General features: G+C 46.8%; 1 protein-coding gene across 1 annotated transcript in view; it reads right to left on the reverse strand.

The window, feature by feature from the left end:
• Window positions 1-1,202: 1,202 nt before the first annotated feature.
• Window positions 1,203-26,323, reverse strand: part of LOC143924119 (uncharacterized) — a 34,777-nt gene continuing 9,656 nt past the window's right edge. The window contains exons 3-4 of the mRNA XM_077448175.1: window positions 25,160-25,322; window positions 1,203-4,949 (exon numbers count right to left, since the gene is read on the reverse strand). Coding sequence (XP_077304301.1) covers window positions 4,731-4,949; window positions 25,160-25,322 — 382 coding nt within the window. The 3' untranslated portion in view covers window positions 1,203-4,730. The remainder of the gene's footprint in view (window positions 4,950-25,159; window positions 25,323-26,323) is intronic.

The following is a 26,323-nucleotide window of genomic DNA, read 5'->3' on the forward strand; positions in this document are numbered from 1 at the left end:
ATTACAGATGGATTTTAGAAAGGCTGAGCAGTGCGGCATAGCAGAAACAGACAATGTTTACTGCCCTCCATAAAATACAACTTTGCAACAATTACATTATTCACAGATCCTAAACATCAGCAAAACAGCCTTGAAAGTGCTTATAAAAGCCTCTTCTCACCTTCACGTCGAGCTTCCTACTGAAAATAAAATATTGGTTATAATGAATATTTATGTACAAAATGTTGCTGTACAATAGGAAAACATTGCTAACTCCAGTTTTACAGTTTCCGAATTTTGTTCCTGAACTATGTAAGTGGCCACCTATTGCAGATCTTAAAAGGACCAGTCCACCTGCTGTAAATATATGGGTGATGATGAATAACTGATACAACTATTATGCTGTGTACACACGATTGGACATTCCGACAACAAAACCGTGGATTTTTGTTCGAAGGTTGTTGGCTCCAACTTGTCTTGCATACACACGGTCACACAAATGTTGGCCAACAATTACGAACATAGTGACGTACAGCGAGCCGATAAAAAGGAAGTTCAATAGTCATGTGATATCTCCATTTTGAACGCTAGTTTTCCGGCTCCTACTTGATTCCGTGTAATGTTTATGCAGAATCACTGTGACTCTTAACCCCTTTCTCCTGATGCATGCTGGGGGAGGGGCTGTACCAGGAAGTCATGCACAGTATATGTGGGACTGGAAGCAGCAGGATACTTAGAGGGAGATCTGTTGTATATGACTCCTCCATGTAAGAATGTACATCACTTTCTGAGCGAGTAATAAACCCTTCCCTGGTTAATAAATGCATCCAGCCTGTGTGTAACTTGCTGAGCAGACACTGGCAGCATTGCTAGCAACACCCTGAGAGACCCTGTGTCAAAGGGACATAACACTGAGCATGCGTGAACTTTTGTGCAACAGACTTGTGTACACCCGATCGGAAAATCCGACAACAAAGTTCTGTTGGCGGAAAATTTGAGAACCTGCTAGCCAACATTTTTTGGTGGAAAGTCGGCCGATATACACGGTCAGACTTTCAGCCAACAAGCTCCCATCCAACATTTCCCATCGGAAAGTCCGATTGTGTGTACACGGCATTAGTGTTACTATGGAAACAGGAGTATGTCAATGCAATGCAAAACTCCTATTTACAGTGCCTTGAAAAAGTATTCATACCCCTTGAAATTTTCCACATTTTGCCATGTTACAACCAAAAACTTAAATGTATTTTATTGGGATTTTACATGATAGATCAACAAAAAGTGGCACATAATTGAGAAATGGAAGGAAAATAATAAATGGTTTTCAAAAAAATTTACATATAAATATTTAAAAAGTGTGGCCTGCATTTGTATTCAGCCCCCTGAGTCAATACTTTGTAGAACCACCTTTCTCTGTAATTACAGCTACAAGTGTTTTTGGGGATGTCTCTACCAGCTTTGCACATCTAAAGAGTCACATTTTTGCCACATATTCTCAATTGGATTTAGGTCTGGACTTTGACTGGGCCATTCTAAAGCCCCATACACACGATCGGACTTTGTACAAACTTTCCCGTGGACTTTTGTACAAAGGGCGTGGTCCACAAGTTTGTATTGCATACACACGGTCGGACTTTTTGACAACAAACACGAACGTAGTGACGTCACAACGTACTGACGCCACTTCAAAAGAGGGACGTTCAATGACTCCAGCGCCACCTTTGGTCAACTTCTGTATTGTAGTCCGATCGTTTGCATTGGTTCTGAGCATGCGTGTTTGTACCTTGTACAAAAGTCCGATGCTTTTGCATACACACGGTCGGACTTTGCTCCATCGGACTTTTGTTGCCAGAAAGTTTGTCCGTTCGCACAGCCAACAAAAGTCAGATGAAAACCGAAAAAGTTTGTCTGATGGAGCGTACACACAGTCGGATGTTGCTCCAAAACAGCTAATTTGCATGTTTGTTGTCAAAAAGTCTGACCGTGTGTACGGGCCTTTACACATAAATATGATTTGCTCTGAACCATTCCATTGTAGCTCTGGTCGTATGTTTAGGGTCGTTGTCCTGCTAAAAGGTGAACCTCCGCCCCAGTCTGAAGTATTTTGCAGACTCTAATGCCGCGTACACACGACTGGTTTTCCCGTCGGAATAAACTCTGAAGATTTTTCCGATGGAGTTCCGCTGAAACTGTCTTGCGTACACATGATCATACCAAAGTCCGATCGTCAAGAATGCAGGGACGTACAGCACGTACGATGGGTCTAGAAAAAGGAAGTTCAATAGCCAATAGCCTCCGTCTCGTACTTGCTTCAGAGCATGCGTCGTTTTTGGTCCGTCGGAACAGCATACAGGCGAGCGTTTTTCCTGATAGGAATTGGTTCTGTCAGAAATATTTTAAACATGTTATTTCTAGGTCCGTCAGAATTTTCAAAAAAAAAGTCAGATGAGGCATACACACAATTGGAATATACAATGAAAAGATTCTGTCTGACTTTTTCTGTTGGACATTCCGCTCATCTGTACGCAGCATTAGTTGGGCCCCCAGACACTTTGAGAATTCAAAAAGAGATTTATTTTCTGTTAACAGAACTGGGGAGAGAGGGTTAGGGCCTGAACACCCTTAGGCAGATGGAAAATACTTGGCAGACTCCGAGACAAAAATAGGAATAGAAGAACAGCTATACAGTTCAAGGACCTTTAAAGAGGAAGTAAACCCTGATGGGTTTACTTCCTCTTTCATTCCCTGCAAAGGTAAAGCATAATGGACTACTATGCATCGCATAGTAGCCCATTATGTGTCACTTACCTGACACAGGAGCCAGCAAAGTCGCCGCTGTCCCCTGTAGTCCGCCGCATCCATCTTGCTGGTGGCGTCTCGCAGCTCCGCCGCTGTCATTCAGCGAAGCCGCGATGACGTCACTCCCGCGCATGCGCACGGGAGTCGACACGCGCGGCAGCTCCATTCTTGGAAATGCTGCGCTCAGTGCGCCTGCGCGCCACTGTCTACGGCGCATGCGCCGTAGACAGCGGTGCCCGTTTTCGGGAAAATATCTCCTAAACCATATAGGTTTAGGAGATATTGCTTGAACCTACAGGTAAGCCTTAATCTAGGCTTACCTGTAGGTCAAAGTGGTTTGTAAGGGTTTACAACCACTTTAAGCTGAATTGCAGCAAACTCTATCTGTAGACCGCTGTCTCCTATAGCAACTGATCTGGTAACTTCAACTTCAGTACGAATCGCAACTCACAGTATCCTGTTCTGGATCCTCTCACTGAGCTCCCAGTCTCTCACTAGACTCTTCAAATCCCAGCCGCTACTGGATCCCTTGAGCTCCTTTACAACTATCCCACTGTGGCTTCCAAGTGTCACCAACACTGTCCCACTGGGTCCCTGACTTTGCTCTTCAGCTAACCTGCTGAATCCTCTGCAAGCGTCAGCCATTCTGTTCCGCTGGGTCCCTAGCTTGACTCTGCTGAGGCTTTCCTAACTTAGTTATCCTTGCTATCTGGGTTCTTTGGACAGAGTTTCGTAACTCTCTTTGGGCCAATAAACCACACGGGGTGAATGCTTGTAATCTGGCCAAAAATAAATACAGGTTGGCATCAGGGCAGTCCACATGGCTAGAGCCATAGACTGTTCAATGCAAGGAGGACGTGTATTCCACTGAAATGGAAACAATCCTAACCACCCTCGATGGCCTTTTGGTTCTCATAAATCCAAAATCTTTAGTCCATGGAAAATCTTATTCCTTCTCGTAATTATAAAGGTGCATAGCTACCATCTGTCCCTGACTTTGAGGGACTGTCCCTGATTTGGAGCAATGTGCCTCTGTCCCTCTTTCCTCATTTGTCCCTGATCCATATAATTGTATACAAAATGCACTTTTTATTTTTCAAAAAGTGTTTCAGAGTGATAAAACTTTCACCCAATTTCTAAATTGCTGCATTTGTACATTTTAAAAGCCAATATAAAGGAATAGTAGTGGTAAAAAAAAAATACTTTTAGATTTAATTAACCTTTTTTTGGTTAATTCTCCTTTAGGCTCGATTCACATCTACGCATGTTGCTTTTGAGTGTTTCTGCAGTGCCTTCTGCGGTGCTTGCCACCTTTTTGGACACGCATTTTTACCATGATTTGCGTTTTTTTTTATACTGTATGTAGATGGTTGCTAAGGAGGGGGCCGGGAAGCCGGCCGACCGCATCCCTAACAGCCAATGAGTCATCAGCTGTCAGCGGCTTCCCGCTGAATGTAAAAAAAAAAATTGCCGGTTAAAAAAAAAATTGTGAAAAAAACAGTGTGAGGCCCCCCCCCCCAGGTCCATACCAGGCCCTTGGGTCTAGTGGATTCAGACGGGACTCCCTCACGCTAAATTTTTTTTAAAAATGTCGCGGGGGTCCCCCCCAAAATCCATACCAGACCCTTATCCGAGCATGCAGCCCGGCAGGTCAGGAAAGGGAGGGGACGAGCGAGTGCCCCCCGCCCCTCAACCATACTAGGCTGCATGCCCTCAACATGAGGGGATGGGTGCTTTGGGGCAAAGGGGGCCCCACGGGGCTCTTGCTTCCATGTTGATTGCGACAAGGGCCTCTTCCCAACAAACCTTGCCAGTGGTTGTTGGGGTCTGTGGGCGGGGGGCATATCGGAAATCTGTAAGTCCCCTTTAACAAGGAGGCCCCCAGATCACAGGCTCCCCCCTATGTGAATGAGTATGGGGTATAGTTGTACCCCTACCCATTCACCAAAAACTTAATGTAGTGTTAAAAAATACAGTAGACAGTTTTTGACAAGTCTTTTATTAAAATTGTCTTCTTCTCCGCGTCTTCCTCCATGTTCTGCATCTTCCTCCCCCGGGCTTCTCATCCTCCTCCTGCTGCTTCTTCTTCCGCTCTTCCTCTTTCTTCTGTCTTCTTTGTCCGGTGTTCTTCTTCCTCTGCTGCCGCTCCCAGCAGTGCAGTTGCTGTAGATCTGAGGGGGACATGCAAGGAAAATAAAAAACAGCATTTTAGCTTCACATGATTGGATGATAAAATCAGCAGAGTTTCCTCTCATTTCAGATCTTCCCCTTAGGTCTAAAGCTAATGAACTTGAAAGTGTACTTGTAGTGAAAAGTGGATTTGCCTTTAGTAAATAACCCCGACAGCCGCTGATCTCAGCAATATGTGTTGTGAGAATTTGATGGGAGTTCAATGTAAAATTAGATTCGAATTTCAGTCCAAATTTCCAAATGTTGAAGCATTTTGTTACGTTATTCGGAGCGTTCGGTAAAATTTGTTTATATTGTAATTCAAATTAGGGTATTTGGATATATCCGAATAACAAAAAATGTATCTGAATATTAATTCGGAAACAAAACGAACTGCACATTGAGAATATTGGCTGATGCTATCTTTGACCTTTAGCCCCCGTTCACACCAAATCCAACTTTTACATTTGTGAGACTTCATTTGAAGTCGCATGATTTTAAAGCTGCAGATCAGTGCGACTTCGGGTGCGACTTGGCTGTCAATCTGTGCGACTTCATGCACAGAGGTCTATGCAAGTTGCATCTGAAATTGCAAAAAATAAATCGGTGCAGCGTCACATTGATTTGAACTGTTCCATTTCTGACAATAGGGTGTGATTGTCAAGGGATTTGGACCAGTTAAATCTCATGACAAGTCACACCGGTATGAACGGGACTTAATGCCAGATGGCTACTATCTGCTTCATCTGTATGAATACGTCCAACTCCTCTTGTATAACATATGTCCAGTCATAATGATCTATGGTCTGTCTTTATTCATTAAAGCGAAGCTCCATCCAAAAGGGGAAACTCCGCTTGTTGGCTACCCCCCCCCCCCCCCCTCTGCTGCCACATTTGGCACCTTTCAGGGGGCAGCGGATACCTGGCAAAACTCCCACTTCTGGGTAAGATTTCCGCAATTATTGTGTGGCGATGTACGAAATTTTCAGCCCCTCCTCCTTCCCTTCCGCTGCCTTCTGGGAGGCACACAGGTCCCAGAAGATAACGGGACAAGTCCGAAAGTGCAGCGTGACTCACGCATGCGCAGTAGGAAACAGGCTGTGAAGCTGCAAAGGCTTCACTTCCTGTTTCCCTTGGTGAAGATGCTGGTGCCTTCACCAGGAGCTGATGGATGGATTGGCTTGGGGTACCGACATTGCACGATCCCTGGGCAGGTAAGTGTCCTTATATTATAAGTCAACAGCAGTGACGGCCCATGCACTGTGGGCACACGGCCGCCACACCTCCCCCCATCCATGCCCCATTCAGGACGCCAGACGCATGGATTCCTATGGTGGGGGTGGTATATTTTGAAGAACCTGATTAGAGACAGAGGCTCTAATAGACTACAAAATAGGATGGGCTCAGGACGCAGAGAGTGTGCCCTGATCCCATCCAATTGTGTGACAATAGCAAATTAATTTTCGCTATTTTCACACTAACCTTCCTCCCAACCAATCAGGAGGCAGGACGTCAGACCTGCTTTCTGTTTGGCCAAAGCACCAGGTTACCCTATTGGATGCCTTGCACTTAAGAAGGGAAGCAAGGAGACTCGTGCTGAACCGGAGGTTGCCACCGCTCTGAGAAGTATGTCCCCTCGGCTGAGTCATCTGCACCCCCCCCCGCGCGCAGATCGCGGCTCTGGCACCCCCCTTGGGTGTCATAGCCGCAATCCATGCTCGCGGGAGGATGTAGCGAGAGCCGCAAACTCTGCGAGTGTGTGTGGGGGGGGGTGGCTGTCAGTGGGCACAGTGGCTGCGTTTGGTGGGCACAGATGGCTGCGTTTGATGGGCACAGATGGCTGCGTTGGATGGGCACAGGTGGCTGCGTTGGATGGGCACAGGTGGCTGCGTTGGATGGGCACAGGTGGCTGCGTTGGATGGGCACAGGTGGCTGCGTTGGATGGGCACAGGTGGCTGCGTTGGATGGGCACAGGTGGCTGCGTTGGATGGGCACAGGTGGCTGCGTTGGATGGGCACAGGTGGCTGCATATGATGGGCACAGGTGGCTGCATATGATGGGCACAGGTGGCTGCATATGATGGGCACAAGTGGCTGCATTTGATGGGCACAAGTGGCTGCAATTGGTGGGGGAGGGGTTTTAGTATTTTTCAGTTTGTTTGCACCCCCTCCAAAAAAAATTTGAGCACCAGCTGCCACTGGTCAGCAGTTACAATATTTGTAGCTGCTGACTTTAATAGGTTTTTATACACCTGCATGTTTTTCTCCCATATTTCCAGTAGGTGGCGCTGGTAATCTGCAGGCTGTTTGCTTCCACTCCTCTCTTTCCTATGAGAAGCAGTATAGAAGAACTTGTGTGCATTCATTGTAATCCTCCAAACCCGCTAAAATACATCCAGCTACTCAGAGTATGCTAACCAGCTTCAGAAATCATTACCAACTATCCTGTGGCAAAGAGGGCTGAGCGTTACCTCTGCAGACCAGGCTGTTCGATTTCCCCCTTTGGCGCAGTATTTACCAGTAATTCAGACATGACGAAAGCCGTCCTGCACAATTTTCTAGAAGAAAACATCCAATCAAGTATTTTTTTTTTTTCCTGGTGCCCACATGGCAACATACTAAACCACATGTATGCTGCCATGGATTAGTGCCAGGAAAGGAAAATTATGGTAAGTATTTAATACAATTTTCCTGATGCCAACATGGCAGCATACATGTTAATATACTGCCATTGATTGGTGCCAGGAAAGGAAAATCGTGGTACGTATTCAATCCAATTTCCCTTTTCTTTTTTTTCTTTTTTTTTTTTTTAAGGCCTTTTTCATAGGGCAGCCAGATGGTGGTAAAAACAGGCAGTCGAGCCCCTGGCCACCTAAACCTTAACATACAGGGGGCAGTATTCATGTTGTGGCCGTCGAGCTTTGCAGAGCAGCAAATTGTCAAGTTGAACAGGACTGCATCGCTACCACACGGCAAACACTTGGCTTATGGTTGTGGCGCATTAGTTCCATTTTAGTTCACTGTTCATCAAAAGGAAAACAAAAGAAAAAAAACAAAAAACACAAGCATTTCAGGAGGTGGGAAGATTGCATGTACATGGCAAGATGTTCTCTGCTGTAAATGAAGGGCATGTTACTAGGCTATTTTCTCTCCAGGTCGAATGTTATTCCTTCATAAAGAATTGAGTAAATCAGTAATATACTGCTTTATAAGCTAACAATCATAGGAAATAAATACTATGAGCATCAGCTCCATCTAAAGGCTATATATATATATATATATATATATATATATATATATCTTTTTTTTATTCACTCGATTCAAAATAACAGTGGAACTAGACTTTATCTTAGCGCTATAAACCGAAATCGCTATTTAATATGTTTTTAATATTTAAAATAATCTGCTTCCCCTCTATTCCTGCTGCTGGACATCATCAGCTGAGCTCAGCTGCCTCTCTCTGCCTGTTGCCGAATCCGCGGGCCTCACAGCCTCTCAGGTCTCACTCTCCGGGCCCCGGCTACTACTGGGTGGGGAGCGGAGAAAAATAACTCTGCCGGGGAAGACAAGGAGATAAGCAAGCAGACGGCTGGCCGGGACGTGAGCCAAGGCAGAAGAACATGTGAGCAGAGCTGAATGGGCATGTGCCGGAAACTGAAGAAATAGTCCATCCGCTCCGACCAGCACATCATCATCAGAAAGGGACACAGCTCCTGTTGAAGTCAAATCCGGGGACAGACTTGTGTCCTCAATCCAGGGACTGTCCCCTGAAACCGGGGACATCTGGTCAGCCTATACTGGGGTGATATGCAGCTGCAGGCATCATACCGGTACCATTTTTTTTTAGAGCCGAGCAGACCCGGACTGGGACAAAAAAATAGGCCTGGGCATTTTGGATTGAGCAGCCCTTAACATGTTAACTGGCCCGTTCCCCACTCTCCACCCTGACGGATCCCCCAGGAGAGGGAAGGAGGGAACCCGACAAAGGTGTGGGGGGAGAGGGGGCCAGGAAACAGCATGGGGGGTGGAGAGCACTTGGGGGTAGCAGAGAGCATGGGGAGATGTGGAGAGCACGGGGGGTGGCGGAGAGCATGGGCTGATGTGGAGAGCATGTGGGGAGTTGGAGAGCATGGGGAGGCAGCGGAGTGCATGGGGGAATGTGAAGAGCACGGGGGGAGGTGGAGAGCATGGGGGGTGGTGGAGAGCCGGGGGTGGTGGAGAGCACAGGGGGCGGAGAGCACATGGGGGCAGTGGAGAGCATGGGGGAATGTGGAAAGCGCAGGGAGGGGGTGGCAGTAGAGAGAATGAGGGAAGCAGAGAGCATGGGGGAATGTGGAGAGCACAGGGGAGAGGCAGAGAGCATGGGGAAATGTGGAGAGCACAGGGGAGAGGCAGAGAGCATGGGGAAATGTGGAGATCACAGGAGGGCAGCAGAGAGCATGGGGGAATGTGGAGAGCATGGGGATAGCGGAGAGCATGGGGGAATGTGGAGAGCACAGAGGGGGGGGGGGGGCAGCAGAGAACATGGTGGAATGTGAAGAGCACAGGGGGGTGGAGAGCACAGGGGGGATGTTGGAAAGCATGGGGGGTGGAGAGCACAGGGGGGGCAGCAGAGAACATGGGGGAATGTGAAGAGCACAGGGGGGGGTGGCAGAGAGCAGGGGGGAGGTGGAGAGCCCGGAGGGGTGGCAGAGAGCATGGGGGAGGTGGAGAGCCCAGGAGGGTAGCAGAGAGCATGGGGGGAGGTGGAGAGCCCAGGAGGGTAGCAGAGAGCATGGGGGGAGGTGGAGAGCCCAGGAGGGTAGCAGAGAGCATGGGGGGAGGTGGAGAGCCCAGGAGGGTAGCAGAGAGCATGGGGGGAGGTGGAGAGCCCAGGAGGGTAGCAGAGAGCATGGGGGGAGCTGGAGAGTCCGGGGGGGGGTGACGGAGAGCATGGGGGAGGTGGAGAGCCCGGGGGGGTGGCGGAGAGCATGGGGGGATAGAGAGCGCAGGGGGGTGGCGGAGAGCATTGGGGGAGGTTGAGAGCACGGGGGGGGCAGCAGAGAGAAGCAGGATAGGAGGAGTGGTAGGGGTGGCTGCATATAGAAGAATCATTCCCTCCATCTTCCTCCTGCAGTCTCGGAATGCCTGCTCCTCCTCTACCTCTCGCAGGTATTCAGAGACTGCAGGAGGAAGATGAAAAGATTGTTCTATATGCAGCCCCCCCCCCCCAATGCTTATCCTATCCATGTTACGGGGGGGGGGGGGGGGGGGGGCTGTACTCACGTTTTCTCTTACCGCTCATTCCATGGTGTCTGCTCCAGCCTCTTCCCCTCTTCGCAGTCCATGCCCCCGGCACCGACGGCTGACCTATACGGGCGAGGCCGTAGGTGTCTCATGTAGATCCTCCCCCTTCATGTTTCCGTCCCCCCGGCGGCTTGGAGCCGAGGGATGGCTTTCTTGTGATAATAACCAATGCGGCTAATCAGCCACTCTATTGTTATTACAAGCAAGGCGAGGCCCCCCTTCCACTGCCTTCCTCTGCTCCACCCGGGCTCTCCCGTCCCAATGGGAGGCCCGAGCAACCAACAGCCACGTCCGGTTTACCGCAGCCTTAAAGGCGCCAGATTTAAAAAAAATGTCAGTACTGAAAACAGCCAAACATGGCATTTTGAATGCTTTTAGGTGCAAAGGAGAAATTTGGGGTCTTAAAGACCCCAGATATCTCCATAAAGAGTATATATAAAAAAACATGTTGCGCTGTCATATAAATAGTGCAACAATTATCACACCTAATATATTTTGTGATTCATTCAAAAGTCCAAAGGAATAATGTCCTGAAAACACCATAAAGTCCATAGAGTGATGAAAAGAAGGTGCAATGTCCTCCAGTTCTTATTCGGTGCAATACTTAGTGCTCCCCATAGGAAAAGAGCAAAATATCTGCTTAGCAGATCGATAGACCTAGCAAGGTCTGTACTCGCATCTGTGAGCTTTATCCCTCACACTAGGTGTAGGCTACATCAGCTTATCCAGCCGTCTTATGGAAAGCGATCATGGAAACCACCAAAGATATATGCCCTTAAGGTATCCTCAGGAATCAGTCATGCGATATAACAATGAGAAAGAGAAAACTCATTGCACAGCATCCAGATAAAAATTAGGAGTTTAACCACTTGTCTACCAGGCACTAACACCCCTTCCTGCCCAAGCCATATTAAAGCTTTCAGTGCTATCGTACTTTGAATGACAATTGCGTGGTCATGCTACACTGTACCCAAACAAATTTTTTATCATTTTCTTCACACAAATAGAGCTTGCACCGATGGGCACTGATAGGCTAAACTGGTGGGCATTGATAAGGTGCACTTATGGGCACTGATGAGGAGGCACTAATATGCCGCACTTGTGGGCACCAATAGGTGGCACTGATATGTGGCACTAATGAGCACTGATAGGAGGCATTAATGGGCACTGTTAGGTGGCACTGATGGGCACTAATAAGCAGTGGTGACGGGCACTGGTAGGCGGCACTGGTGGGCATGGATAGGTGGTACAGGTGGGCACTGATGGGCATTAATGGGTGGCACTGATGGATAGCAGTGATGTGCATTGATGAGCAGCACTGATAGGCGTCACTGAATGCCAGCACTGACTGGCATGGCTAATGGGCACCGATTTGTGGCACTTGTGGGCAGTGGTGCGCACTGTATGCTGGCATTGGTGGGCACTGTATTGTTACACTTTATTTCTATATTGTAATCAAGGCACTGATGATCAGTGCCCTGATTACATCCCTAGATGTCCCCCTGTGAGGAGATGCCACTAAACAGCTCTCCTCTCCTTACACTCTGTCAGAGTGAGGTGAGGAGAGCCGATTACCAGCTTCTCCATGTTTACATGTGACTGGCTGTGACTGGACACAGCCGATCACATGTTTAAAGAGCCGCGGCTCTTTACACAGATCGGGGTCACGCCGTGTCCTAGCAACACGGCGCAGCTGCGATCGCCGCGCTGCGTGCCCCCACGGTCGTGCGAGAGCGGCCGTTCTGGCCCGCTGTCATATGACGGTGTCCCAGAACAAGTGCTGCACCTCCCTGCCGGCATTTCACAGTGGGCAGGCGACAAGTTAATAAAGGTTCTACTTACAGCAGCAAAGTAAAAACAGGCATTTGGAAACGAAACAAACCATCCCACACCATCCATGGGCATCACAACCTCACCTCCATTTCCTTGCCTTGCCTGACATATGTTTTATCTGAATAGACGTCTTCTGTGTACTGCTTCACATATTTATGTGAGGCAGTACATTGATAGATAGATAGATATGGTGTCAAGCGTGTGTGGCGGCAACCACCAGGAGTACAAAGACAAGTGTGTCTTGCCTACAGTCAAGCATGGTGGTGGGAGTGTCATGGTCTGGGGGTGCGTGAGTGCTGCCGGCACTGGGGAGCTACAGTTCATTGAGGAAACCATGAATGCCAACATGTACTGTGGCATACTGAAGCAGAGAATGATCCCTTCTCTTCGGACACTGGGACGCAGGGCAGTATGATAATGATCCAAACACACCTCCAAGATGACCACTGCCTTGCTAAAGAAGCTGAGGGTAAAGGTGATGGACTGGCCAAGAATGTCTCCAGACATAAACCCTATTGAGCATCTGTGGGGAATCCTCAAACGGAAGGTGGAGGAGTGCAAGGTCTCTAACATCCACCAGCTCTGTGATGTCCTCATGGAGGAGTGGAAGAGGACTCCAGTGGCAACCTGTGAAGCTCTGGTGATCTCCATGCCCAAGAGGGTTATGGTAGTGCTGTAAAATAATGGTGGCCACACAAAATATTGACACTTTGGGCCCAATTTGGACATTCTCACTCAGGAGTGTACTCACTTTTGTTGCCAGTGGTTTAGACATCAATGTGTTGAGTTATTTTGAGGGGACAGCAAATTTACACTGCTATACAAGCTGTACACTCACTACTTTACATTGTAGCAAAGTGTCATTTCTTCAGCGTTGTCACATGAAAAGATAGAATAAAATATTTATAAAAATGTGAGGGGTGTACTCACTTTTGTGTGATACTGTATATGTAGTATATATTGCCAAGAAAGAATCTGTATTTGCTGTGATGGATCGTTCATGGCAGCGGCAGAGGTTTGCTGGTATAACTGAACATTTACACAGCAATTTAGTTTGAAAAAGAAAATATGTCTATGGAGATCAAGCCCTGGTAAATGAAAAGCTGAGAGCCCTGGGCCTTGTCTTTGTTTTTCTAGTGAATCAGAGGAAAGCTGCTGCATTTACAGGACCCGACCTGAAAACACCTAATTTACCAAAGGGATTGCTACAAGAAAAACCCATTAAAATGTATTGCACACGGATGGGAACTCTCCGCTATGCTTCCCTCCTAAGACCAAGGACTCCCTATTTATATTATTATTAACGATTTATCTAGCGCCAACAGTTTACGCAGCGCTTTACAATGTATAGGGGGGGACAACACAATTACAGTACAATACAAAAGGTACAGGATTTATATATATATATATATGGATTTGCATACATTTATTTCATGTTATAGACTAAATAGCATTATAGTGATTAGTTTTGTTTAGATAATAAATGAGATATCAGCACCTTTTCCCCATGGGATCTTGGCGCTGATAGATGTAGACTTTGGGCATCTGGCATGTTTATGGCTGGGTTCACACTATCTTCGCATTCAGCTCACAGCAGGGGTCCGGTGTGTCCCCGTTCACCATTTCAGCCCAAATTTTTGGCCAAATTTGGACCTGAACCTGACCAAAAGACACAGCAGGGACATGTCAACCGGCTCAATAGAGAGTCGGTCAAAATGATCCTGCTATTGCAAATTGGATGTGGAGAAACCGCATCCAATTTGCAATAGTGTGAACCCAGCCTAAAGGGTAAGTTCACCTTTACAGAAGAATCTGTAAGGTGAACTTACACAGGACCGCCTCCTCATCCCCCCCGAGTCCCGCTGGCCTGTTGTTGCGCCGATCTCCCTCGTTCTGAGCCCCGGTATAGCTGCATCACGGGTCTGGGGCTTAGAAATCCCCACAGCCGAATCTCCAAAACGTACCCCGTAAGGAGGGAAGTTTCGGAGCATTCTAATTGGTCAGCGGTGTCACATGGGCGGCGCCCACCAATCAGAGCCCGTGTAGCCGGTCCTATCAGCCGAGCTCCGGACCTGTGATTGGGGGGGTGAGAAGGGGGTCCTGTGTAAGTTCACCTTATAGATTTTTCTGTAAAGGTGAACGTACACTTAAAGTTTAAAGTTATATTAAACTCTGTTTTTAAAGGGGTGTCAGGGTGGGGGGGCAGGTGGCAAGCCAGCTGCTGACTTTTAATAAGTGCACTTACCTGTCCAGAGTGCCCGCGATGTCAGGCACCGAGGCCAACCTGTCCCTCGGCTCTCGGGTCCCGGCGCTGCCATTCTATCTAAGGGAAACAGGCAGTGGAGGCTTGCGGCTTCCCTGCCCGTTTCCTACTGCGCATGCGTGAGTTGCGCAGCGCTTTGTGAATGGGGCGCACTGTGTTCTGGGACACACACAGTTCCCAGAACACACCGCGCCCTATTCCCCAGAAGACAAGGAGGAGGAGAACGAAGACCAGCGAAGATCACCGCAGAGTAGGAAGAGGCAGTTTAGGACGATCTGCCTAGCAACAGGTATTTTTTTAAATCTTTTTGGAACATTTTAATGTAGTTTTGTTTTTTTAGGGTGGCCCTCCACTTTAAGCACTTAAGCATCTGAGTACTTCTTTATCATTTAATCCTTGCCTGTGCCATGACCTCAGCCCCAGGTTTCCTGTGTCAGGGTGGCTCCTTTCTCTTGCAGCGTCCTACAGAGCCACCCTTGCATGCAGGGACTAGAGTTGTGTCTTCTTACACTGTGTACATCAATCGAAAATGCACAGCCCCATAACCTAGGAGGCATTGGTGTGCACAGCCTATTGCATTAGGGTGTGCACCCCAGAGCATAAACACACATGCATGTAAATCAGCAGAGTAATGGACGGTGTCAGTAGAGAACAAATTGGTGCCAGTAGGGCAGTGGACAGCGTCAGTAGTTTTTGATTTTTATTATTTTTTTAAATTATTTTCTACAATATAATTTTCTTATATGTTTTATTACTTTTTTACAATTATTTTTAGAAGCCCTGTTGTGGGGCTTTGGTGAAATGTCAAGGGTCTAAACAGACCACTTATGTCTCACTTTTGAGACAGAGAAAGTGTTAGATTTTAGTTTTAGGACTAAAATGGCATTTTAGTTTTAGTCCCATTTTAGTCTTCTGCAATTGTTTTAGTTTTAGTTGTATTTAGTCGACTAATTCTCCAGTACATTTTAGTCAACTAAAATGTCCTAAGTTTTAGTTGACTAAAATCTCCAGTACATTTCAGTAATTGCAATTTAGTTGTAGTCATAGCCTTTTGACTAAAATGGCATTTTAGTTTTAATTGTATTTAAGTCATCACAATTGTTTTAGTTTTAATCGTATTTTAGTTGACTAAAATAGTATTCATTTAGTCGACTAAAATGTTTTAGTCGACTAAATTAACACTGCTGAGGACAGAGATTCCCTAGTCCCTTTCTTTGCAGCTTGCAGAAGAGATCGGCACAGATCACTCACCACCTGCTGTTGCTCTACATTTTTTTTGGGGGGGGGGGGAGGGGCGGAAGACCAACAGGAAGGCGGCGATCAAGGAGGAATACTGCCCCAATCATTGGTGTCAGTGGAAGCAATAGTACCCCATCATTGGTATCAATGGGAGGAGCAGTCCCCCATCCTTTGCCAGTGGGAGGAATAGTGCCCCATCCTTGATGTCAGTGGGAGGAATAGTGCCCCATCCTTGATGTCAGTGGGAGGAATAGTGCCCCATCCTTGATGTCAGTGGGAGGAATAGTGCCCCATCCTCGATGTCAGTGGGAGGAATAGTGCCCCATCCTTGATGTCAGTGGGAGGAATAGTGCCCCATCATTGGTATCAATGGGAGTAATAGTGCCCCATCCTTGATGTCAGTGGGAAGAATAGTACCCCATCATTGGTATCAGTGGGAGGAATAGTTCCTCATCCTCAATGTCAGTGGGAGGAATAGTGCCCCTTCCTTGTCAGCGGGAAGAATATTTACCTTTTGTAAATCAACCCCTTTAGTTTAGCTTTTATGGGGCTAAAAAGAGGACGTATCATGTCACCTCCCCACCGCCTGTCAAATGCCTCTGAAAAGCAATCCAAAAGCAGATCACTTTTCAGAGGAACAGCAATTTCTCCACATGTCTGAATCTAGCCTTAGGGAGGTTCACTCACCCTACTTGTCCTGGTTACCATTGTCACCGGGACCAAAAGTGGGGAAAAATCCAAATTTAGGATCGGTCATCAGAAAAGGAATAGAGTGGATATCTTATAATGAGGGGTCTTGTTCCAGTGACCACTGACTAAGGTGGCATTGCCCTCACTTTGGGAGATTTCTTCTGTTGTGTCTACAGGTCAGGGACTGAAAATAAATCTCCCCAGTGGGATACAAATGGCAAAACAAAATCTTACAGGGGGTTCAACCCTTTGTAACTTTATTTAAAAAAAAACATACAAAAAAAAAAAAAACATTGCTTCAGATTTACTTTAATATTACTCCATTGTGTGGTGAATTGAGCGTTAAAGTTTTCAGTTTTAAAGTCGTTCATTCATTCAAAATGAGCCGCCAACACACAGCAGCAAACAAAAAAATATCCCTGCAGTATTATTTAGTGCGGCTAATGTGAGTCATGTTTATTGAGGTGTAATACTAAAGGAATAGGACTGCAACGCATGGCATGAATCGTCATTACCGCGCTTCCCCTCGGCTTCAGTGAATGGGTTCGCCATTTACCAACAAAGCCATGCAGTTTATAGACAAGATCCTCATTTTAGGTAGGTGTTTTCCATAAGGAATTACTTTTTATTTATTCATGGTACGTTAACCACCAGACTTCCGGACGGTTTTACCCCCTTCATAACCAGGGCATTTTTTTGCTATTTAGCACCGCGCTATTTTAACTGACAATTGCGCGGTCATGCAATGCTGTACCCAAATGAAATTTACATAATTTTATTCACACAAATACCAGTTTCTTTAGGCGATATTTGATCACTGCTGGATTTTTTATTTTATTATATGAGTAAAAAAAGACCGAAAAAAATCAAAAAAAAAAAAATCAATATGTTCTACTTTCTATTCTAAAACATATATAATAATAAAAAAAAAATCTAATTTCTTTTTAAAATATAGGCCAAAATGTATTCCTCTACATGTCTTTGGTAAGAAAAAAAAAAACACAAGTGTATTAATTGGTTTGTGAAAAAGCTATAGCGTCCACAAACTATGGTGTATATATACTGGAGTTTACGCAGTTAAAGGCGCTATGCTGTAATGGCGGTGATCAGTGACTTATAGTGTGACTGTAATAGGGTGGCGGGCAAACTGGCGCTAAAAGACGCTATCAGGGAGGGTCACTAACTGACACTGACGTCATTAAGGACACTAATACATTGCTCAGGAATAGTTGTGTACACAGGGCTGGTGCAAGGACTTTTGAGATCCTAGGTGAAATCTCCTTTTGCCGCCTCCCTCATTTGGCTCCACTCCTGACTCCACCCCCTTCGCCCTGTCCATGTATACCCCACCTTTTTAATGAAGCGCACATCAAATGCAGCCTCGCCCGCGCCCATCAAATGCAGCCGCGCCCATCAAATGCAGCCTCGCCCATCAAATGCAGCCTCGCCCATCAAATGCAGCCTCGCCCGCGCCCATCAATGAATGTTTACTTGCTTCTATTCATTTGGGAGTCAGGACACAGACAGTGTCCTCTGCCACCACTGCGCCTCTGACACTATGAGCGAATGGAACGGCGACTGCTTTCTGATGCTGAGACTTTGTTGCTTGCTGCGGGGAGAAGAGAGTAGAAACACCAGTGGTCGGGCGCCCCCTAGGCAGCAGTGCACACTAGGTGGCTGCATAGTTTGCCTAGTGGTAGCCCCGGCCCTGACTGTACATAACACTGTACTAACAATGCTGGTAATCAGGGTTTTAACTGTGTGCCTAACAATGTGTAATGTTTACGGCTTTTAATTTTTGATCTGTCTAGTTTCCCCCCCTGTTTTTCCAGGGAGAAAAAACAGCTAGATTGTTGTTCCTGTTGCACAGAACTGTGTGTGATTGGACACAGCCCCTCAGCTGACTTCAGGCAAAATCAATAGTTGAAATCAGCTGGCAAATTCTCAATTCACAGCACAGTTCGACAGGTGGCGCCACTGAACCCAAAAGAATGTGCTGACATACAAGTACAAGATTGTGCCTGTACCTGCCACATACTCACAGTTAGTGGCGGCTGGCGCTCAAATTTCTTGGGGACGGCCCCCCATCCAGCCAACACCCCCCAACCAGCCATCCAACCGCCACCAAATCAACCCACCCCCCATCGCTTGATCGATCGCCGATGCCCTCCCAACACCCACCCCCCGTCGATTGCCGCTTTGCTCGCTCATCGCTCGCCAACCCCACATTTACCTTTATCCTTGCGTTTCTCTCTCCAAGTCCCAACAGTCTCCTCCTGGCCAATCAGGAGTCCTGCAATCCGGCCAAAGGGGGCTTAGGAATCCCGGCCAGTCGGGTCTCAGGATTTGCTGATTGGCCAGGAGGAAAAACATGTGAGAGGGGTCAGGGCGCTGTCATATGACGTCCTCCCGTTTAAACAGGGAATGCGCGCGATCGTGCGCGTGCATCCCCGTTTCTTCGGTGGCGGCGTGTCACGGAGACACTGCTCACCACTGGAGGGGATGAACAGCCATTGGTTATGGCTGTTTACCACGTGATCGGCCGTGATGAAGTCAGGGCCGATCACAGATGGTCACACCCCGACTGTGCACTGGGAACACTGCTCGTCACCGACGCTGGTAAACAGCCATTGGCTGGCTGTTTACCCACGTGATCGGCTGTGATCCTTTCACAGCCGATCACTAAAATGTAAACAAACCACGGTAACGAGATGTTACCGGGTTGTTCTCCTCCCCACACACCGATCGTGTGTGAGGAGGAGATTGCGGTAACATCTCGTTACCGCCGAGTGTACACCAATCACACTGATTGCCTGCCTACCCCCCTCAATAAAGAGGACCTGTCACCACCCCTCATAGCACCTGTCACCGGGCCCATCAGGGTACCCGAGCACCTGTCACCAGGCCCATCAGGGTACCCGAGCACCTGTCACCAGGCCCATCAGGGTACCCGAGCACCTGTCACCAGGCCCATCAGGGTACCCGAGCACCTGTCACCAGGCCCATCAGAGTACCCGAGCACCTGTCACCAGGCCCATCAGAGTACCCGAGCACCTGTCACCAGGCCATCAGAGTACCCGAGTACCTACTTGCAGCCCATGTCTCATAATATACATTGGGGTGTTTGCTTTCCAAAATGGGGTCATTTTGTGGGTAATTTCTCCAGGACCTTCAAAAGTGTGATGGGTAGGAATGAAATGAGATGTGTCATTTATGCTCCTTGAACGCCTGAACGTACTACTTCAATGTTCGGCCTCTCTATGTGGCCAGGCTGTGTAAGTCCTACACATGCAGTATCGCCATACTTGGGAGGAGTAGCAGAATGTATTTTGGGGTGTAATTTTTGCTATATACATGCTATGTGTTATAAATATCTTATAAATTGACAATTTTGTGTAAAAAAAATAAAAAAATAAATGTGTTTTAATTTTTTTCCACATATTCCAAAAACTTCGGGAAAAAAATTAGCCATTCAAAAGACTCATTATGCCTCACAGATTATACGTTGGGGTGTTTGCTTTCCAAAATGGGGTAATTTTATGGGAAATTCCATTGTCCTGGTACTCCAGGGCCTTCAAAAGTGTAATAGGTGGTTGAGAAATGAGATGCGTAATTTTTGCTCGTAGAACGTCTGAAGGTACTACATCAATGTTGGTGTTCTGTATGTGGCCAGGATGTGTAAAAGTCTCACACATGTGGTATCGCCGTACTCGGGAAGAGTAGCAGAATGTATTTTGGGGTGTAATTTGTAGGGATGCACCGAATGGGTTTTTTGGTGCCGAAACCGATACCGAAAATGAAAAATACACTAGGCCAAAAACCGAAACCGATACCGAAACAGCACCGATACCAAAAATAACTGTTTTTAAAAAATATTTTTATACAGGAGGTGGTCAGAGACTGGGGACACGGTACAGGAGGTGGTCAGAGACTGGGGACACGGTACAGGAGGTGGTCAGAGACAGGGGACACGGTACAGGAGGTGGTCAGAGACAGGGGACACGGTACAGGAGGTGGTCAGAGACAGGGGACGTGGTACAGGAGATGGTCAGAGACAGGGGACGTGGTACAGAAGATGGTCAGACTGGGGACATGGTACAGGAGATGGTCAGAGACAGAGGACGTGGTACAAGAAGCATGCCCCATTGCAGCCAGCGTGCCGCATTGCAGCCAGCGTGCCGCATTGCAGCCAGCGTGCCGCATTGCAGCCAGCGTGTGCACTGTGTGCAGGGAAGAGAGCCGCCTCCGCCGCCTGTTTGATAACAGCGCCGGGAACATCACAGCTTTCATTTCAATTGCTGTGTGTTCCCGGCCGTGCGCCGTCACACGCAGCCCCTCCCCCTTGTCCGGGCACTTTGATAGACAGATCATCCGTCCAATCCTGCGGATGATCTGTCTATCAAAGTGCCCGGACAAGGGGGAGGGGCTGCGTGTGACGGCGCGCGGCCGGGAACACACAGCAATTTAAATGAAAGCTGTGATGTTCCCGGCGCTGTTATCAAACAGGCGGCGGAGGCGGCTCTCCTGCGCTATACACCCCCCATGATGGGCGTCACCAGGGGCGGGGGGCGGAGCCCCGCCCCCCACCCAGGCCACGCCCCATTTTTGGCTCCATTATCGGCCGTTTTTCTCTTTCGGCAAATTGCCGAAAAGGGCATTTTCGGCCGATATGTTTCGGCGGCCAAAATTTCGGTGCATCACTAGTAATTTGTTGTATGCATATGCTGTGTGCGAGAAATAACCTGATATGACAATTTTGTAAAAAAAAAAAAAATAAAAAAAAAAAAAAATAAATCTTCATTTTGCAAAGAATTGTGGGAAAAAATTACAACTTAAAAAAACTCACCATGCTACTTACTTAATACCTTGGAATGTCTACTTTGTAAAAAGGGGTCATTTGGGGGGTATTTGTACTTTCCTGACATTCCACGGCTGTCTGCCACTCTTTGCAGTTTTTATCAAAGTTGTAAAACAACCTCCTCATGCAATCTTTAAGTGCTGCGTCCCTGCGCTCTTCTGCATTGACCAGCTCACCAAAAAGCTTCTCAATGGTCTTTGTCCAGTAACGTTTGTAGCCCTTTGTGGATTTGAGCTCGTACTCTTCTGGCAGATTGCGCTCCGTTACACTCTCTGGCATTTCCATTTGGTAGCGATTCTTCGCCGTTCCCCAATACACTATATTTTACAACCAAGCCTCTTGCATTGTTTCTCCAGATAGTCTGTAAGATTCTGCTCGGCAGTCTTGATATCTCTCAGTGCTTCGTCATACTCAGGGTCAAAGCCAGCTTTAGGGGTAATCACCAGTTTTTTTTAGCCTTCTCGTGATCAAATGAAGTGTCCCACCTCGTTCAGACGTTAAGTCTGGGAATCGACCTTTAGGATGTTTATCTTTAACTAGATACTGACCGCCGGCTGTCAAATGACGGCCAGGCGGCGCACCTATTGTGGCGGGAGGCAGTCATATGACGTCCTCCCGTTTAAACAGGGAATGCGCGCGATCGTGCGCGCGCATCCCTGTTTCTTCGGTGGCGGCGTGTTACGGAGATACTGCTCGCCACTGAAGTGGGTGAACAGCCATTGGTTATGGCTGTTTACCACGTGATCGGCCGTGATGAAGTCACGGCTGCTCACAGATGGTCACACCCCGACTGTGCACTGGGAACTCTGCTCGTCACCGGCGCTGGTAAACAGCCATTGGCCGGCTGTTTACCCACGTGATCCTTTTACAGCCCATCACTAAAATGTAAACAAACCGTGGTAACGAGATGTTACCGGGTTGTTCTGCTCCTCACACACCGATCGTGTGTGAGGAGGAGATTGCGGTAACATCTCGTTACCGCCTAGTGTACACCAATCACACTGATTGCCTGCCCCCCCCCGCCCCCCAATAAAGAGGACCTGTTACCACCCCTCATAGTACCTGTCAATCACAGTCCATCAGAGCACCTGCCCCAGCCCATCAGGGTGCCCGAGCACCTGCCCCGGCCCATCAGGGTGCCCGAGCACCTGCCCCGGCCCATCAGGGTGCCCGAGCACCTGCCCCGGCCCATATCTGTCACCAGGCCATCAGAGTACCCGAGTACCCGTCACCAGAGTACCCGTCACCAGGCCATCAGAGTACCTATCTCCAGCCCATCAGAGTACCCAAGTACCTATTTGCAGCCCATGTGTCATAGAATATACGTTGGGGTGTTTGCTTTCCAAAATGGGGTCATTTTGTGGGTAATTTTACTGTCCTTGTGGTCCAGGACCTTCAAAAGTGTGATGGGTAGGAATGAAATGAGATGTGTCATTTATGCTCCTAGAACGCCTGAACGTACTACTTCAATGTTCGGCCTCTCTATGTGGCCAGGCTGTGCAAGTCCTACACATGCAGTATCGCCATACTCGGGAGGAGTAGCAGAATGTATTTTGGGGTGTAATTTTTGCTATATACATGCTATGTGTTAGAAATATCTTATAAATTGACAATTTTGTGTAAAAAAAAAATAAAAAAAAAAATTAAAAAAAAGGCGTTTTAATTTTTTTCCACATATTCCAAAAACTTCTGGAAAAAAATTAGCCATTCAAAAGACTCATTATGCCTCACAGATTATACGTTGGGGTGTTTGCTTTCCAAAATGGGGTCATTTTATGGGAAATTCCATTGTCCTGGTACTCCAGGGCCTTCAAAAGTGTAATAGGTGGCTGTGAAATGAGATGCGTCATTTTTCCTCGTAGAACGTCTGAAGGTACTACATCAATGTTGGTGTTCTGTATGTGGCCAGGCTGTGTAAAAGTCTCACACATGTGGTATCGCCGTACTCAGGAAGAGTAGCAGAATCTATTTTTAAAAAGGGGTCATTTGGGGGGTATTTGTACTTTCCCGACTTGTTAGTGTCTCAAGAAATGAGATACACCTGATGTACTGAAGGCCTGATCAGAAGTGATCAATTTTCAGTGATTGGCACCATAATTTGTAGAATCTAAATTTCACAAAGACCAAATATATACTAATGTGGGTTATTTTTACCAAAGATATGTAGCAGTATAAATTTTGGCCAAAATTTATGAAGAAAAAATTACTAATTAGCAAAAATGTATGACAGAAACAAAGAAAAAAGGCATTTTTATTTTCACAAAATTTACGAATTTATAAATTCGGGACACTGAAGATCGGCGACCTGATTATTAGTGTAGATGTTCCCTGTTTGGATTTGCCGGTTATCGGGTCTCCTCATGCACTTAGCGCAAGGAGAGGATTGCCGATAACTTTCAAATCCTGTTTACGCTGTTATGGGACACAGCTGGTCACATTGTAACGAGCACGCTGCAATTGGCTCTCAACTCCGATCATCTGTGTCCTAAGGACAGCAATCACAGATCCCTGCTTATGCATGTCGCAGGAGGGACGCAGGCTGCAAGGTCATGGGAAGACATCAATAGACGTCCTCCCAGCAAAGTGAGCCTGCAGCTGTATCCTTCTTTCGGCTATACCACGGGTGGCGAAGGGATTATGTTTAACCACGTTAACCTTAGCCCTAGTTCACACCAGTGCAACTTGCACCTAAGATTTATTTGCTACTTCATTTAAACAGAAAATTATGCAAGTTGCAATGATTTCAGAAACAAAACCAACAAAATTTTTTAAAAATGTGCATACTAGCCCATGAATCAAAAGGGTCTGCGTTACCATGAGAGTTGGCAGTGCTCAGAAGAGGCACACATTTGTAAGTTCTAATAAAGCCTCATGAGTGCAGATAAACAATAACAATAATTCAATTTTTGTGCAGTTTCTCAGATAGTATGGCTGAATTTGCATTGCATTAAGACCAAACTTTCACAGGCCCCTTTTTTGGTCCGCACCAGAATCGGATCGCATGGGTGTTCACACTCACCCTTTAAAAAATAAAATAAATAAATAACTTTTATTCCTATTAGAAGGAATGTAAACATCCCTTGCAATAGGAATAGTGCAAGGCGGGTCCTCTTTACAGAGAGATGTGGAGTCTGCAAGCCTGAGATTAATAATAAAAGAAAAAAAAAACCCCACGCACCATGATCTCAGCCTTTCCAGCTGAATATACAGCGGTTTACAAATGCCGGGCCTAATGTAAAGTCATAACATAGCGCCCGGCCTCCGAAGGTCATAGAGACTGCCATGGACCATCTGGCGGCTCCCATCAAAATCCAGGATGTCATATGATGTACACTAGGTTGGAAGTGGTTAAAGTGGAACTTTTCCCATATCTCACATCAGCATGGATATCTGCACGCCGATAATCTGAATATAGGTTTCTGCTGGCTACATTCATAATACATATTTGTATTTAAAGTGGTTGTAAACCCTTACAACCCACTTTGACCTACAGGTAAGCCTAGATTAAGGCTTACCTGTAGGTCCAAGAAATATCTCCTAAACCTATACGGTTTAGGAGATATTTGCCCGAAGACAGGCACCGCTGTGTACGGCGCATGCGCCGTAGACAGTGGCGCGCAGGCGCACTGAGCGTGGCATTTCCAATAATGGACCTGCCGCGCATGTCGGCTCCCTGCGCATGCGCGGGAGTGACGTTATCGCGGCTCCGCCGAATGACAGTGACGGAGCTGCGAGACCCCACCGAGAAGATGGATGCGTCGGACTACAGGTGACAGCGGCGACTTCGCTGGCTCCTGTGTCAGGTAAGTGATACATAATGGGCTACTATGCAATGCATAGTAGTCCATTATGCTTTGCAGGGAATGAAAGAGGAAGTAAACCCATCAGGGTTTACTTCCTCTAACAGCAGCTACAAACCCCTTCTGTCAAACAAAATTTTGTAGTGTTTAACCGAATAAAAAAGCAGCACACATCTATGCAACAGTTGGTGGGAGGAAATACACATCTTGATAATTGTTGACTTGTCAGGTTTTTTTTTTTTACCTCCATTTCCTCCTCAGTATCAGAAGGTTCTGTGCAAACAGCCAGTGCCAGCCTCTTGTCCTTTTCGGTTTTCAGTGCATCATCTGCCATTTTCATTGCTTTAGTTATTTCAGGCCTGGTACTGAAAAACATGCCCCTTTTTGGGCTTCTGCGGCAGAGGAACCTAAAAAGTACAAATAAATATGACATTTAAAAAAAGAAAATGATCCACATATACACACACACACACACACAAAGATTTTAACTAAACTAACTTTGGAAAGGCTTGGCATGGTTTTTACAGTCTGCTCTCAGTCATCTGGCAATAAGTAAACTGTTTATGTGCAAAGATATCGATTTAGGTCACCTCCTGAATGGCATGAGGTGGTGGGGGGGGGGGGGGGGGGTATTGCACATACAGCTACGGCGATTCACGCAGCAGTGCCAACCTGCCGCCGTAGAACGACAGCAGCTGGTCGGCGAGCAGCTAACCTGTTGCCAGCGTAACTAATGTGCGACGACAAAAGGGTGGGCTTCAACTCCCACACATGCACCTTTGGGCTGCCAAGGTTTTTGAGAACGCACTCACTGAGTGATGTGTCAATGACCAGGGTGGCTTTGATTTAAATCTCCTCGATTTAACCACTTCGGCCACGGAAGATTTGGCTACTCAATGATCAGCCCATTTGAGATACGGCACTGCATTGCTTTAAGTGACAATCGCCCAGTTGTGACAAGCTGTACCCAAACAAAAATTGATGTCCTTTTTTCTCCCCACAAAAAAAAAAAAAAACCAACGCAATATTTTGTATACAACAAAAGGGAGGAAAGAAATGGGACTTGAGGCAAGTCACTGAATGCATACCTTATTCGATTCATTTATAAAATAATTATTAACAAATCATATTATAGAGGGTGTCAATCTGAAATACAGGACACAAAATAATGTAATACATTTGCATAAATATGTAATAGTTATACAGAGCAAGATAAGACGTAAGCATTATAGTTACGAGAGAACACTCATCCATTCATAAAAGTTCAATGAACATAATCTATTTTTCATGGTGAGCCAAAATTGTCTAAGCATCAGTTCGATGCAACTCATGGCTCATGCCAATCATCAGGAGTAAAATGCTCTGAAATTAAATCAGCGATATCTACAAGTATAGAATATCCTTTAAC

The sequence above is a fragment of the Lithobates pipiens genome, unplaced genomic scaffold (assembly GCF_037356315.1).
Source record: "Lithobates pipiens isolate NorthernLeopardFrog02 unplaced genomic scaffold, aLitPip1_a1.2 Scaffold_22, whole genome shotgun sequence".
Taxonomy (NCBI): Eukaryota; Metazoa; Chordata; class Amphibia; order Anura; family Ranidae; genus Lithobates; species Lithobates pipiens.